Source organism: Xenopus tropicalis, chromosome 6 (assembly GCF_000004195.4).
Source record: "Xenopus tropicalis strain Nigerian chromosome 6, UCB_Xtro_10.0, whole genome shotgun sequence".
NCBI classification, from domain to species: Eukaryota; Metazoa; Chordata; class Amphibia; order Anura; family Pipidae; genus Xenopus; species Xenopus tropicalis.
Genome location: NC_030682.2, coordinates 152,427,402 through 152,442,369, shown reverse-complemented (window position 1 = coordinate 152,442,369; position 14,968 = coordinate 152,427,402). Strand labels below are relative to the sequence as shown.

Sequence of the window (14,968 nt, the reverse complement as noted above, 5' to 3'; positions counted from 1 at the left end):
ACCCATGCTAGGGATGGCCAAGCAAGACCCCATGAAAGCTGTCTTCTGTGTGGGTAAGTGGGCAAGCTTGCCAGTTACGGCCTTTTCTGGAATGTTCCCCAGTGCAATGCTCAACACTATCACTGTTTTTATACTTGTTTGGAACCTTCACATGATCCATTGGGGGGGTAACTGTTCCCACAAAGCTTCATATACAAGGGATTTATACTTGAAATAAAACACCCCCAGTTGCCCCTTTAAGTTTGGGCAGGTTTGCAGCTTCCCAGTGGGCCCAGCTGTACTGTATCCCTTCCCCTTTGGGTGTGAATTCTCTCTTTGTGATGGAAGCAGTAGTTGGTTCTGCCCATGGGGATGGGAAGCGGGTTCGTTGGAAGGGTCCCAATGGGTCCTGTTCATTTGTTTGTCCGTTTCTCAGCGCTGCAGCATTTTAGTGAGAGTATCCAGGAATATTTGGCCAACCTGGACAAGGCCCCCGACCCCACCGTGCGGAAGGACACCTTCTCCAATGAAATCTTCAACGCCTACGATGTTCTCTTCAACACCTGGTTGCAGAACCGAGAGTCCAAAGTAAACAAGTTATACTGAATAGAACTGGATCCCAGTATGGGGGGGATTAGTACTTCTACTAGTGATGTTCTGTATAGTGGGGAAGGAGAGAGGGTTATGTGCTGTACTGCAGGGGCATGGGGGGCACTGAGTGGAACTGGATCCCAGTATGGGGGGGATTAGTACTTCTACTGGTGATGTTCTGTATAGTGGGGAAGGAGAGAGGGTTATGTGCTGTACTGCAGGGACATGGGGGGGGCACTGAGTGGAACTGGATCCCAGTATGGGGGGGGGGGGTTGGTACTTCTACTAGTGATGTTCTGTATAGTGGGGAAGGAGAGAGGGTTATGTGCTGTACTGCAGGGGCATGGGGGGACACTGAGTGGAACTGGATCCCAGTATGGGGGGGGGGGTTGGTACTTCTACTAGTGATGTTCTGTATAGTGGGGAAGGAGAGAGGGTTATGTGCTGTACTGCAGGGACATGGGGGGGCACTGAGTGGAACTGGATCCCAGTATGGGAGGGGGGGGTGGTACTTCTACTAGTGATGTTCTGTATAGTGGGGAAGGAGAGAGGGTTATGTGCTGTACTGCAGGGCATGGGGGGCACTGAGTGGAACTGGATCCCAGTATGGGGGGGATTAGTACTTCTACTGGTGATGTTCTGTATAGTGGGGAAGGAGAGAGGGTTATGTGCTGTACTGCAGGGACATGGGGGGGGGGGCACTGAGTGGAACTGGATCCCAGTATGGGGGGGGGGGGTTGGTACTTCTACTGGTGATGTTCTGTATAGTGGGGAAGGAGAGAGGGTTATGTGCTGTACTGCAGGGACATGGGGGGGCACTGAGTGGAACTGGATCCCAGTATGGGGGGGATTAGTACTTCTACTGGTGATGTTCTGTATAGTGGGGAAGGAGAGAGGGTTATGTGCTGTACTGCAGGGACATGGGGGGGCACTGAGTGGAACTGGATCCCAGTATGGGAGGGGGGGTGGTACTTCTACTAGTGATGTTCTGTATAGTGGGGAAGGAGAGAGGGTTATGTGCTGTACTGCAGGGACATGGGGGGGCACTGAGTGGAACTGGATCCCAGTATGGGAGGGGGGGTGGTACTTCTACTAGTGATGTTCTGTATAGTGGGGAAGGAGAGAGGGTTATGTGCTGTACTGCAGGGGCATGGGGGGCACTGAGTGGAACTGGATCCCAGTATGGGGGGGATTAGTACTTCTACTAGTGATGTTCTGTATAGTGGGGAAGGAGAGAGGGTTATGTGCTGTACTGCAGGGGCATGGGGGGCACTGAGTGGAACTGGATCCCAGTATGGGGGGGATTAGTACTTCTACTAGTGATGTTCTGTATAGTGGGGAAGGAGAGAGGGTTATGTGCTGTACTGCAGGGACATGGGGGGGCACTGAGTGGAACTGGATCCCAGTATGGGAGGGGGGGTGGTACTTCTACTAGTGATGTTCTGTATAGTGGGGAAGGAGAGAGGGTTATGTGCTGTACTGCAGGGACATGGGGGTTGGGTTTTATCCCAACATACTTGCCCCAGTGACCTTGCCCTGCAGTCGCCTTATTTGTTTATTTTCGACCGACAGGTCCGACTGGCTGTGGTGGAAGCTCTGGGCCCAATGAGCCATTTGCTTCCAAACGAGAAACTAGAAGAGCAGCTTCCCCGCCTTGTACCCGGGATCTTGTCCCTCTACAAGAAGAATGTGGAGGCTCTGTTTGTAACTAAGGTACTGGCCCACAGCCCAATTCCTGGGTACAGCAGGAATGGCCTACAGTATCTGCTGTCTCCAAGTCTGTGGGCAGAATGTCCAAACAGAGGAAATGCCTGGGACAAAGAAAAGCAGGGATTCCCTTGTAGTTGTGTTCCACTTGAGGTACTGGCCCAGAGCCCCAGCTGTATTCCCCGTACAGAGCATCATCAATAGCCCTGGGCTCTAGAGCAGTCTGTCTCCCAAGAACAGTTGTCTCCCTGATGCCCATTGGCTGTTAAATAGAATGGCACCAAAGCCACTTGATGCATCTGCTAAGTGGGAGCAGGGTGGCACTGGCTTCACTGTATCTGTACCGGCCGTGGTTCCTATAGAGGCATGTTATCTGCAACCATAGAGTTATTGACTGCCATTTCCTGGGGTCTCCGTGCCATTTGATGCCCCTGGTCCCTCTATGCCCTAGTTGTCTCCATCCATAGAGTTACTGACTGCCATTTCCTGGGGTCTCTGTGCCATTTGATGCCCCTGGTCCCTGTATGCCCTAGTTGTCTCCATCCATAGAGTTACTGACTGCCATTTCCTGGGGTCTCTGTCTCATTTGATGCCCCTGGTCCCTGTATGCCCTAGTTGTCTCCATCCATAGAGTTACTGACTGCCATTTCCTGGGGTCTCTGTGTCATTTGATGCCCCTGGTCCCTGTATGCCCTAGTTGTCTCCATCCATAGAGTTACTGACTGCCATTTCCTGGGGTCTCTGTGCCATTTGATTCCCCTGGTCCCTGTATGCCCTAGTTGTCTCCATCCATAGAGTTACTGACTGCCATTTCCTGGGGTCTCCATGCCATTTGATGCCCCTGGACCCTGTATGCCCTAGTTGTCTCCATCCATAGAGCCATTTGATGCCCCTGGTCCCTGTATGCCCTAGTTGTCTCCATCCATAGAGTTACTGCCTGCGCCAGAGCCAAGGATCAGTTGGGATTGTGCCCTTGGGCTACTGATTGCCTCCCTGTTATGTTTCTTTCTGTTGGCAGAGCTTTTGCCAGATACTGGAGAGCGCAGTTTCCAATGAAAGCCGCACACTGGAGGGTCTCATGGATTCGATCCTGGGGGCTTTGCACTCACAGGTGAGTCTTTCTGCTCCCCAATCACATGTTCTTTCCCCACTGGTGATCCAATCATAAGATCTTGTTCAGTTGTGTATCTGATTGGTCACTCAGAGGACTAGTGATGCTCTCTTTCACTTACCCCCATGTCCTGCACTCTGGCTGAGTGTCTGATCTGTGACTCAGATAGCCCCCTCTCTCACCCGCTTGTTGCCCCATTAGATCTGTTTGTCCCTGGACTCATCCAATCAGATGCTGGTGAGGAATCAGAATGAGGTGCTTCGCTGTTTCACAGTACTGGGTAAGAGGTGGCGGTTGGTGGGTTTGGAACCAGTGTTGTGGGTTATACAGGTCTGACGAGAGGAGCAGGATCTGATTCCTTGGTGTCTGTGTGCTGCTGTGATTGCTGGGAAAATTTTCCCATCATTCTCTCTGTTTTGTAACTGCCCTGTCGGCAGTGGGGGGGGGGGAGGATCTGTAGTATTTTATTAATACTGCCAATTTGCCATTGTAAGGAAAACTGCCATCTATATAAAAGGGCAAACTTGCGGCAGTGCAGTTTCAAGAGCTGTCACCATATTTTTTTCCCACAATGCAGCATTTTCCCCCAGACTTCCCATGTCATTGTAGGGGTGTCCCTTATGTGGCGCTTGTGTTTGTATGAGGGCCCCCCTAACTAGAGGGAACAGGAACACTACTAGTATAAAAGCACTGAGGTCCCTGTTGCAAAGAGCTTACAATCTAGATGGGTAAAAGTGGTATCCATTATCCTCAGTCATGCCATTTACAGCACTGCAACATGGTGAGACATAGATAGAATGGAGTAGAAGGAAGCTTATTGCAAGGAGAGCCAACAGTACTGCTGTAAGGGGCAACATTATAGCACTTGCCACCCCTTGGGGCCTCTGAGCCTATGCGCTCCATCCATTGCGGCATTTAGAGAAAAAGACACCCCAGCTCACAATGAGACACTTCTATTAAGCGTCCCTTGGTAGAAGCAGTGGCACCGCGGGTGGAGTTGGGGCTCGGAGGTTCCTGTGGGTTTATCAGCTGCCGGCTGCTTCCTCTTTCTGCTTATCTGATTGGTGGGAGAGGCCGGGGCAGTGGGGGCCACTCGGTTATGTCCTGTGACCGCACCACCTGACACCCCGTCACCCAGTCTCAACCCTGTGACCAGGTGCTGTCTGGGGACACAGACCCAATGGCTCTCTGGAAGGGACGGAACCGCGGGGTCCCTCTGCCCGACACATTGACTTCCTGTTTGCTCCCTAAAGCCAAGTGTCAGAGTGAGTGTCCTGGGAGGTGGCCCGGCCTTGCTTCTGATTGGGCCTGTATTAGGGAGCAGAACCCTACTCTGACACCAGGGGGCAGTATTATTAAAAAGACATGTTTATAAAGTGCCCCCATATTCCGCAGCTCTGGGCAGTGCAAGTGTTTATAGAGCAGGGATACAGATTCATACAGATGTAATGGGGCCCCACTCCATAGAGCACATCAGGGGCCCCCAGAGTAGAATTAGCAGCTGTGTGGGAATAAAGAAGGGCCAAGTGAGTCTCTGAGAAGCAAAGCCCAAGTGCCTCTCTGGGTAGAAGGCAGAGGCCTGGGAGCTCTTTGGGATGGATAGAGGGACCTGGTGGTGCATCTGGAAGGAAAGCGGGATCTTGTAGCTCTGGCAAAGAACTAGCCTAGTGGGTAGATGGGAGGAGAGACCCGCTGGCTCCCTGGGATGTGGGGGGGGGGGAGAGACCCGCCGGCTCCCTGGGATGGGGGGGTGGAGAGACCCGCCTGCTCCCTGGGATGGGGGGGGTGGAGAGACCCGCTGGCTCCCTGGGATGGGGGGGAAAGACCCGCTAGCTCCCTGGGATGGGGGGGAAGAGACCCGCTGGCTCCCTGGAATGGGGGGGAGAGACCTGCTAGCTCCCTGGGATGGGGGGGAGAGACCCACTGGCTCTCTGGGATGGGGGGGGAGAGACCCGCTAGCTCCCTTGGATGGGGGGGAAGAGACCCACTGGCTCCCTGGGATGGGGGGTGGGAGAGACCCGCTGGCTCCCTGGGATGGGGGGGAGAGACCCGCTGGCTCCCTGGGATGGGGGGAGAGACCCGCTGGCTCCCTGGGATGGGGGGGAAGAGACCCGCTGGCTCCCTGGGATGGGGGGTGGGAGAAACCTGCTGGCTCCCTGGGATGGGGGGAAGAGACCCGCTGGCTCCCTGGGATGGGGGGGAGAGACCCACTGGCTCTCTGGGATGGGGGGGGAGAGACCCGCTAGCTCCCTGGGATGGGGGGAAGAGACCCGCTGGCTCCCTGGGATGGGGGGTGGGAGAAACACGCTGGCTCCCTGGGATGGCGGGAAGAGACCCGCTGGCTCCCTGGGATGGGGGGAAGAGACCCGCTGGCTCCCTGGGATGGGGGGGAGAGACCCGCTGGCTCCCTGGGATGTGGGGGAGAGAACCGCTGGGTAGAAATGCCAACTGCCTCCCCCCCAGAATGCGGGGGGAGAAAGGGAAAAAAAAGAAATAATCAGAGGAATAAAGCAGCAAGAGGCCGCCAAGCAGCTGCTCAGTACTGATACTCACACTCCCTCTGTTTGAATCCTTATTTCTAGCCAATTTGCTGCTTATTTGCCCCTTTATTTATTCCTTGTTTGGGGGGGGGTGCCTTGCTTGCTACTCCCAGCAACTTCCCCTGAGGGATTGGGATTGTGCCAGCTGAAAGCAGTGTTTGGGGGGCACCCGGGGCCCTTATCTACCCGTGTCACTCGCCCTTATCCCTCAGGGGAAAGTCTCTGTGTGCGGGGTCCCCCCGGGCCCTTCTCCAGGCAAGTGTCACTCACCCTTATCCCTCAGGGGAAAGTCTCTGTGTGCGGGGTCCCCCCGGGCCCTTCTCCAGGCAAGTGTCACTCACCCTTATCCCTCAGGGGAAAGTCTCTGTGTGCGGGGTCCCCCCGGGCCCTTATCTACCCGTGTCACTCACCCTTATCCCTCAGGGGAAAGTCTCTGTGTGCGGGGTCCCCCCGGGCCCTTATCTACCCGTGTCACTCGCCCTTATCCCTCAGGGGAAAGTCTCTGTGTGCGGGGTCCCCCCGGGCCCCTTCTCCAGGCAAGTGTCACTCACCCTTATCCCTCAGGGGAAAGTCTCTGTGTGCGGGGTCCCCCCGGGCCCTTCTCCAGGCAAGTGTCACTCACCCTTATCCCTCAGGAGAAAGTCTCTGTGTGCGGGGTCCCCCCAGGCCCTTCTCCAGGCAAGTGTCACTCACCCTTATCCCTCAGGGGAAAGTCTCTGTGTGCGGGGTCCCCTCGGGCCCTTCTCCAGGCAAGTGTCACTCACCCTTATCCCTCAGGGGAAAGTCTCTGTGTGCGGGGTCCCCCCGGGCCCTTATCTACCCGTGTCACTCGCCCTTATCCCTCAGGGGAAAGTCTCTGTGTGCGGGGTCCCCCCGGGCCCTTCTCCAGGCAAGTGTCACTCACCCTTATCCCTCAGGGGAAAGTCTCTGTGTGCGGGGTCCCCCCGGGCCCTTATCTACCCGTGTCACTCGCCCTTATCCCTCAGGGGAAAGTCTCTGTGTGCGGGGTCCCCCCGGGCCCTTATCTACCCGTGTCACTCGCCCTTATCCCTCAGGGGAAAGTCTCTGTGTGCGGGGTCCCCCCGGGCCCCTTCTCCAGGCAAGTGTCACTCACCCTTATCCCTCAGGGGAAAGTCTCTGTGTGCGGGGTCCCCCCGGGCCCTTCTCCAGGCAAGTGTCACTCACCCTTATCCCTCAGGAGAAAGTCTCTGTGTGCGGGGTCCCCCCAGGCCCTTCTCCAGGCAAGTGTCACTCACCCTTATCCCTCAGGGGAAAGTCTCTGTGTGCGGGGTCCCCTCGGGCCCTTCTCCAGGCAAGTGTCACTCACCCTTATCCCTCAGGGGAAAGTCTCTGTGTGCGGGGTCCCCCCGGGCCCTTATCTACCCGTGTCACTCGCCCTTATCCCTCAGGGGAAAGTCTCTGTGTGCGGGGTCCCCCCGGGCCCTTCTCCAGGCAAGTGTCACTCACCCTTATCCCTCAGGGGAAAGTCTCTGTGTGCGGGGTCCCCTCGGGCCCTTCTCCAGGCAAGTGTCACTCACCCTTATCCCTCAGGGGAAAGTCTCTGTGTGCGGGGTCCCCCCGGGCCCTTATCTACCCGTGTCACTCGCCCTTATCCCTCAGGGGAAAGTCTCTGTGTGCGGGGTCCCCCCGGGCCCTTATCTACCCGTGTCACTCGCCCTTATCCCTCAGGGGAAAGTCTCTGTGTGCGGGGTCCCCCCGGGCCCTTATCTACCCGTGTCACTCGCCCTTATCCCTCAGGGGAAAGTCTCTGTGTGCGGGGTCCCCCCGGGCCTTTCTCCAGGCAAGTGTCACTCACCCTTATCCCTCAGGGGAAAGTCTCTGTGTTTGGGGTCCCCCCGGGCCCCTTCTCCAGGCAAGTGTCACTCACCCTTATCCCTCAGGGGAAAGTCTCTGTGTTTGGGGTCCCCCCGGGCCCCTTCTCCAGGCAAGTGTTAGCGCTCGGGGAGCTACCGGGTATGGCACGTGCAAATCAGGATAAGGCAGGGTTAAAAAGAACTGTGTGCTTTGTGCGCAGTGAGAAATTTTTGACTTCCGTGTTTATTTGACAAAAAGTCATATGATTTGGATTTGGTTCGGCCATAGCCATGGATTTAGCCAAATCCAATAATACTCACCCCTATATAATACTCACCCCTATATAATACTCACCCCTACATAATACTCACCCCTATATAATACTCACCCCTACATAATACTCACCCCTACTTAATACTCACCCCTACTTAATACTCACCCCTATATAATACTCACCCCTATATAATACTCACCCCTACATAATACTCACCCCTACTTAATACTCACCCCTATATAATACTCACCCCTACTTAATACTCACCCCTACATAATACTCACCCCTATATAATACTCACCCCTATATAATACTCACCCCTACATAATACTCACCCCTATATAATACTCACCCCTACATAATACTCACCCCTACATAATACTCACCCCTACATAATACTCACCCCTACATAATACTCACCCCTACATAATACTCACCCCTATATAATACTCACCCCTACATAATACTCACCCCTACATAATACTCACCCCTACATAATACTCACCCCTACATAATACTCACCCCTATTTAATACTCACCCCTACTTAATACTCACCCCTACTTAATACTCACCCCTACATAATACTCACCCCTACATAATACTCACCCCTACATAATACTCACTCCTACTTAATACTCCGCCAGTGGCCCCTAAGTGGGCATTTCCCTGGGTTTGGGCACAACAGTTTCTATAGGTGGCACAGCTCTCACATGTCTCTTACATTCGCCATCATTGTCTGCCTCTCCTGCTATTGGCCGAAGGCACAGGGCCACCGATGCACACCAAGTCCCCTGCTGTGGCCCCAGGAGTTAGTGGCTCCGTACAGTGAGTTCAGCAGAATAGAATTCTTGCTGCCAGTGCTCCAGACTGGTTTGTCTGCATTCCTGTAACCGCTGGCAGTGGCACTTGTTGGTTTCACTAACTACTGTACATAGTCTCCCCGCGTCCCCCCCCAGCCCCAGGGCAAGCAGTGCAACCTGCAGGGGTAGTGGACACTTACTAGCAGTGCAGTTACATGGCTCTGTAAGCTCTGGGCTTCAAAATAGGCTCTGGCATTCCCAGTACCCAGAGGCACAAACACCCCCCCAGCCCAATAAATAGTGACTGTCTGTGGCACCTTACAGCCCCCCTGGCATTCCCAGTACCCAGAGGCACAAACAGCCCCCCCCCCAGCCCAATAAATAGTGACTGTCTGTGGCACCTTACAGCCCCCCTGGCATTCCCAGTACCCAGAGGCACAAACAGCCCCCCAGCCCAATAAATAGTGACTGTCTGTGGCACCTTACAGCCCCCCCAGCCCAATAAATAGTGACTGTCTGTGGCACCTTACAGCCCCCCTGGCATTCCCAGTACCCAGAGGCACAAACAGCCCCCCCAGCCCAATAAATAGTGACTGTCTGTGGCACCTTACAGCCCCCCTGGCATTCCCAGTACCCAGAGGCACAAACAGCCCCCCCAGCCCAATAAATAGTGACTGTCTGTGGCACCTTACAGCCCCCCTGGCATTCCCAGTACCCAGAGGCACAAACACCCCCCAGCCCAATAAATAGTGACTGTCTGTGGCACCTTACAGCCCCCCTGGCATTCCCAGTACCCAGAGGCACAAACACCCCCCCAGCCCAATAAATAGTGTCTGTCTGTGGCACCTTACAGCCCCCCTGGCATTCCCAGTACCCAGAGGCACAAACAGCCCCCCAGCCCAATAAATAGTGACTGTCTGTGGCACCTTACAGCCCCCCTGGCATTCCCAGTACCCAGAGGCACAAACAGCCCCCCCCCCCAGCCCAATAAATAGTGACTGTCTGTGGCACCTTACAGCCCCCCTGGCATTCCCAGTACCCAGAGGCACAAACAGCCCCCCCAGCCCAATAAATAGTGACTGTCTGTGGCACCTTACAGCCCCCCTGGCATTCCCAGTACCCAGAGGCACAAACAGCCCCCCCCAGCCCAATAAATAGTGACTGTCTGTGGCACCTTACAGCCCCCCTGGCATTCCCAGTACCCAGAGGCACAAACACCCCCCCAGCCCAATAAATAGTGACTGTCTGTGGCACCTTACAGCCCCCCTGGCATTCCCAGTACCCAGAGGCACAAACAGCCCCCCCCCCCAGCCCAATAAATAGTGACTGTCTGTGGCACCTTACAGCCCCCCTGGCATTCCCAGTACCCAGAGGCACAAACAGCCCCCCCCCAGCCCAATAAATAGTGACTGTCTGTGGCACCTTACAGCCCCCCTGGCATTCCCAGTACCCAGAGGCACAAACACCCCCCCAGCCCAATAAATAGTGTCTGTCTGTGGCACCTTACAGCCCCCCTGGCATTCCCAGTACCCAGAGGCACAAACAGCCCCCCAGCCCAATAAATAGTGACTGTCTGTGGCACCTTACAGCCCCCCTGGCATTCCCAGTACCCAGAGGCACAAACAGCCCCCCCAGCCCAATAAATAGTGACTGTCTGTGGCACCTTACAGCCCCCCTGGCATTCCCAGTACCCAGAGGCACAAACAGCCCCCCCCCCAGCCCAATAAATAGTGACTGTCTGTGGCACCTTACAGCCCCCCTGGCATTCCCAGTACCCAGAGGCACAAACAGCCCCCCCCCAGCCCAATAAATAGTGACTGTCTGTGGCACCTTACAGCCCCCCTGGCATTCCCAGTACCCAGAGGCACAAACAGCCCCCCCCCCCAGCCCAATAAATAGTGACTGTCTGTGGCACAAACAGCCCCCCCCCAGCCCAATAAATTTGACTTTAAAAGTGACTTTACAGCAGCCCCCTTGCATTTGCCAGAACCTACAAATTGCCAATCCAGGACACGCCCACCCCTCATTTGAAACACAGACAGGGACCTGAGAGGATCTATAGGGTTTTCCATTTATCCTATGTCTCGTTTAATTGAATCAGTTACTGCCTCCACCGGACTGGGGCTGCCGTGACTTAACTGTAGGGCCCCTGGTTACATTTCCATTTGATTGGCTGTACTGCTAAGGCCATAGCTCTACATAATAATAATAATATAATGACACTTTCCCTGTATCCCTTCTCTTCCCCAGTCTCCAGGTTCCCAGATCACTTACTGGCGTTCCTGTTGCCCAAACTGGAGGCCAATAGCCCCAAGGTCCGTGTGGGGACTCTCGTCATCATGAAACAAGTCATCAACTCTGCACGTAAGGGAGAAACCAAGTCATTTCACAGGCTACAAATCATTTCTGTCTCGGGCCCCTCTCTGTGTGATGGGGCCCCGGGGTATATGCAGATTCTCCCCCTGTCTCATTGCCCTCTGCCTCTGTTTCTCAGCCACAAGCATGGAGGTGAAGAAGCCACTGATTCTGGCCGCTGTGAGGCAGCCCCTGCAGGACCCCACTAACAGGGTAATTATAATGTATATATCTGCCATTCAGCAATAGTACCAGGTCCCGGGCAGGGCTGCTTTAAGGTACCAGTGGGCCCAGGGCAAAACTCTCATTGGTGGGGCCCCCCGAGGTACCCCATGATATTTGTAAAAGGACAGCTTTCCTGAAACACGGGATACCCCATAATTGTAAATATCAGCATTTTATTTAAAAAAAAAAAAAACAAAACCCTGGGGAACATTTGTTCTAGAAGATTAGAAATAATATATAGAATTAGAATAGTAAAACGTTCTATTCAGGTTAAAATTAAAAGAAGAGGTTGGCCATTTGCTTTAATTATAGCAGTTGAAAGGTTTGATGGTGGGTCCTCAATCCTGGTGGCCCCTGGGCAGTTGCCCCATTTGCCCATTTATTAAAACTAGGGATGAACTGAATACACTTTTTGGATTCTGCCAAACCCCCGAATCCTCCGTAAAGGATTCAGCCGAATACCGAACCAAATCCCTTTTGAAGGATTAAATGTCTTGTTAACATGAAAAAAAGTCACGTGATTTTTTGGATTTGATTCCGCCCAGTCTCAGTCCTGCCGAAAACGACTGACTCTTGGCTGAATACCGAACCAAATCCTGAATACAGTGCATCCCCAATTAAAACAGCCCTGCCCCTGCATGTCTTGTTAACTTCCCCTTTACTTTCTGTATGCAGTGCCAGAGGCAGCGCCAGTGAGATTTGTGTTTTTGCTTCTCTTGTTTGTTGCCCATCAGACTGTTTTTATCCTTTTAGCTCCTCAGTCTTTCTGTTTTTTGATCTTTCATATTTACTTAGATTTCTAGATGTCGATCACTTAATGACCCAGTCATTTGGTCTTTGCCACTTCCCTTCTGTTCAAGTTGCTTTTTTCCTCCATCCTAGAGGTTCTTTAGTGTTCCGGTTGTTTGGTTTCTGGTGGTTCTTTAGTGTTCTGGGTTGTTTGGTGTCAGGCGGTTCCTCAGTGTTCCGGGTGTTTGGTCTCTGGCGGTTCCTCAGTGTTTGTCCTGTGATGGTTCCTTTGTGTTCCGGTTGTTTGGTTTCTGGTGGTTCCTCAGTGTTCCAATTGGTCTCTGGCAGTTCCCATAGTGTTCTGGGTTGTTTGGTGTCAGGCGGTTCCTCAGTGTTCCGGTTGCTTGGTTTCTGGTGGTTCCTCAGTGTTCCAATTGGTCTCTGGCAGTTCCTCAGTGTTGCGGTTGTTTGGTCTCTGGCGGTTCCTCAGTGTTCCAGTTGTTTGGTTCCTCAGTGTTCTGTAGTGTTCCTGATTGTTTGGCCTCTGGCGGTTCCACAGTGTTCCGGTTGTTTGGTTCCTCAGTGTTCTGTAGTGTTCCTGATTGTTTGGCCTCTGGTGGTTCCACAGTGTTCCGGTTGTTTGGTTCCTCCGTGTTCTGTAGTGTTCCAGGTGTTTGGTCTCTGGCGGTTCCTCAGTGTTTGTTCTGTGATGGTTCCTTCGTGTTCCGGTTGTTTGGTTTCTGGTGGTTCCTCAGTGTTTCAATTGGTCTCTGGCAGTTCCTCAGTGTTCTGGTTGTTTGGTCTCTGGCGGTTCCTCAGTGTTCTGGTTGTTTGGTCTCTGGCGGTTCCTCAGTGTTCTGGTTGTTTGGTCTCTGGCGGTTCCTCAGTGTTCTGGTTGTTTGGTCTCTGGCGGTTCCCCAGTGTTCTGGTTGTTTGGTCTCTGGCGGTTCCCCAGTGTTCTGGTTGTTTGGTCTCTGGCGGTTCCCCAGTGTTCTGGTTGTTTGGTCTCTGGCAGTTCCTCAGTGTTGCGGTTGTTTGGTCTCTGGCGGTTCCTCAGTGTTGCGGTTGTTTGGTCTCTGGCAGTTCCTCAGTGTTGCGGTTGTTTGGTCTCTGGCGGTTCCCCAGTGTTCTGGTTGTTTGGTCTCTGGCGGTTCCTCAGTGTTGCGGTTGTTTGGTCTCTGGCAGTTCCTCAGTGTTGCGGTTGTTTGGTCTCTGGCAGTTCCTCAGTGTTGCGGTTGTTTGGTCTCTGGCAGTTCCTCAGTGTTGCGGTTGTTTGGTCTCTGGCGGTTCCTCAGTGTTCTGGTTGTTTGGTCTCTGGCAGTTCCTCAGTGTTGCGGTTGTTTGGTCTCTGGCGGTTCCTCAGTGTTCTGGTTGTTTGGTCTCTGGCGGTTCCTCAGTGTTCTGGTTGTTTGGTCTCTGGCGGTTCCTCAGTGTTCCAGTTGTTTGGTTCCTCAGTGTTCTGTAGTGTTCCTGGTTGTTTGGTCTCTGCTGGTTCTGAATCTTGGATCATGCCCATGTTGGATGTCTCTCTTGTGCTTGCCCTCTCATTACCCCTGTCTCTCGCCGTGCAGGTGAGGCGGGCGATGGTGCAGCTGATCAGCGCTATGGCACACCATGGGTACCTGGAACAGCCCGGGGGGGAGTTGCTGCTGGAATATCTCATCAGACTGTGCTGTGTCACCCCCAGCCCCTCGGTAAGAGACCACTTTGCTGCATTTACATCAAACAGAGAGAGTGCTGCGGGGCAGAGAGCGCTCCCTAGTCACCTGATATTCCCATGTACCATTATGTAGGTCTCTGCCTGATACTGATTGGGTTGGACCTGGGGAGGAATAGGATTTTGCTTGGTTATTAGGGGGAAGATGTCTGTACTATTCAAAATGAAAATTTTAACTTTACTGACTGGACCTTTGCAATAGTCACCTAGAACCCTTTGGCCAATGTCGCCCCCCCCACGGCACTCTCTCTGCCAGTCGTACCTGAGATACCCCCCCCCATTCTGTAGCAAGTGCCATCAGTGGGGCGACGGTGCCACAGAACTGCCCAATGTGAGCGCTGGCAGAACCAGGTGATACCGATGTTGGACTGGTATTGAGTATAGGGAGGAGAGCAGTTTATGGGAACATAGACAAACCCAGTTGTTTCGCACTTGCTCAGTCTCGTCAGCAGAACTCGGAACCAGAAGAGGTAACTGAGGAGAATGTGCGGCGGATCAGCATCAGCACCTTGTACCTGATCAGCACCACCGTGGATCGAATGAATAACGTAAGGTTCTGTGTTCTGGTTCCGTTCTTCCTGCACTTCTCTGTCTCTCTCTGTCTCTCTCTGTCTCTCTCTACTGACATCAGGCTCTCTGCTTCTCTCTTTCTCTCTGTACTGACATCAGTCTCTCTGTCTCTCTTTCTCTGTACTGACACCTCTCAGTCTCTCAGTGATGTCTCTCTCTGTCTCGCTCCAGATCTTGTGGCCGTACCTGTTGGAGTTTATTGTCCCAGTGCAGTTTTCCAATGCTCTGACCCCCATCTGTAAGAGTTTGGTGCAGCTCGGCCAGAAGAGACAGGCGGAGAGTGTGGAGACCTTTCTCATCAATTACAATGTTCACAGTGAGTGCCCTCCTGCTTTATTACCCCCTTCCCCCCAGCCATAGGGCTGTAACATGGGCCTGTGGTAGTGATGGTCGGCCCAATAGCGCCACCCAGTGTTCACCTAATAGGGAGTAAAAGATGGAAATGGGAATGTTTCATGCAGGGGGGGACCCAGTTGGGTGGGAATTAGAACTCTCCATTGAGACTAAATGATGATAAAGGCCAAGTGCCACAAAATAAATAGGAATACAGGGTT

The 14,968-nt window shown here is 53.6% G+C and overlaps 1 protein-coding gene across 4 annotated transcripts in view; it reads left to right on the top strand.

Annotated features, from left to right (window-relative positions):
• The window catches only part of mroh1 (maestro heat-like repeat family member 1), a 74,743-nt gene that overhangs the window by 6,745 nt on the left and 53,030 nt on the right, over positions 1-14,968 (top strand). For all 4 annotated transcript variants that reach the window (XM_031904563.1, XM_031904566.1, XM_031904562.1 and 1 more), the window contains exons 6-15: positions 1-53; positions 416-567; positions 2,143-2,283; positions 3,296-3,388; positions 3,590-3,668; positions 11,069-11,182; positions 11,313-11,386; positions 13,699-13,821; positions 14,285-14,392; positions 14,586-14,730. The exon at positions 1-53 is cut by the window's left edge and continues 46 nt beyond it. In XM_031904563.1, the coding sequence (XP_031760423.1) occupies positions 1-53; positions 416-567; positions 2,143-2,283; positions 3,296-3,388; positions 3,590-3,668; positions 11,069-11,182; positions 11,313-11,386; positions 13,699-13,821; positions 14,285-14,392; positions 14,586-14,730 (1,082 nt within the window). The remainder of the gene's footprint in view (positions 54-415; positions 568-2,142; positions 2,284-3,295; positions 3,389-3,589; positions 3,669-11,068; positions 11,183-11,312; positions 11,387-13,698; positions 13,822-14,284; positions 14,393-14,585; positions 14,731-14,968) is intronic.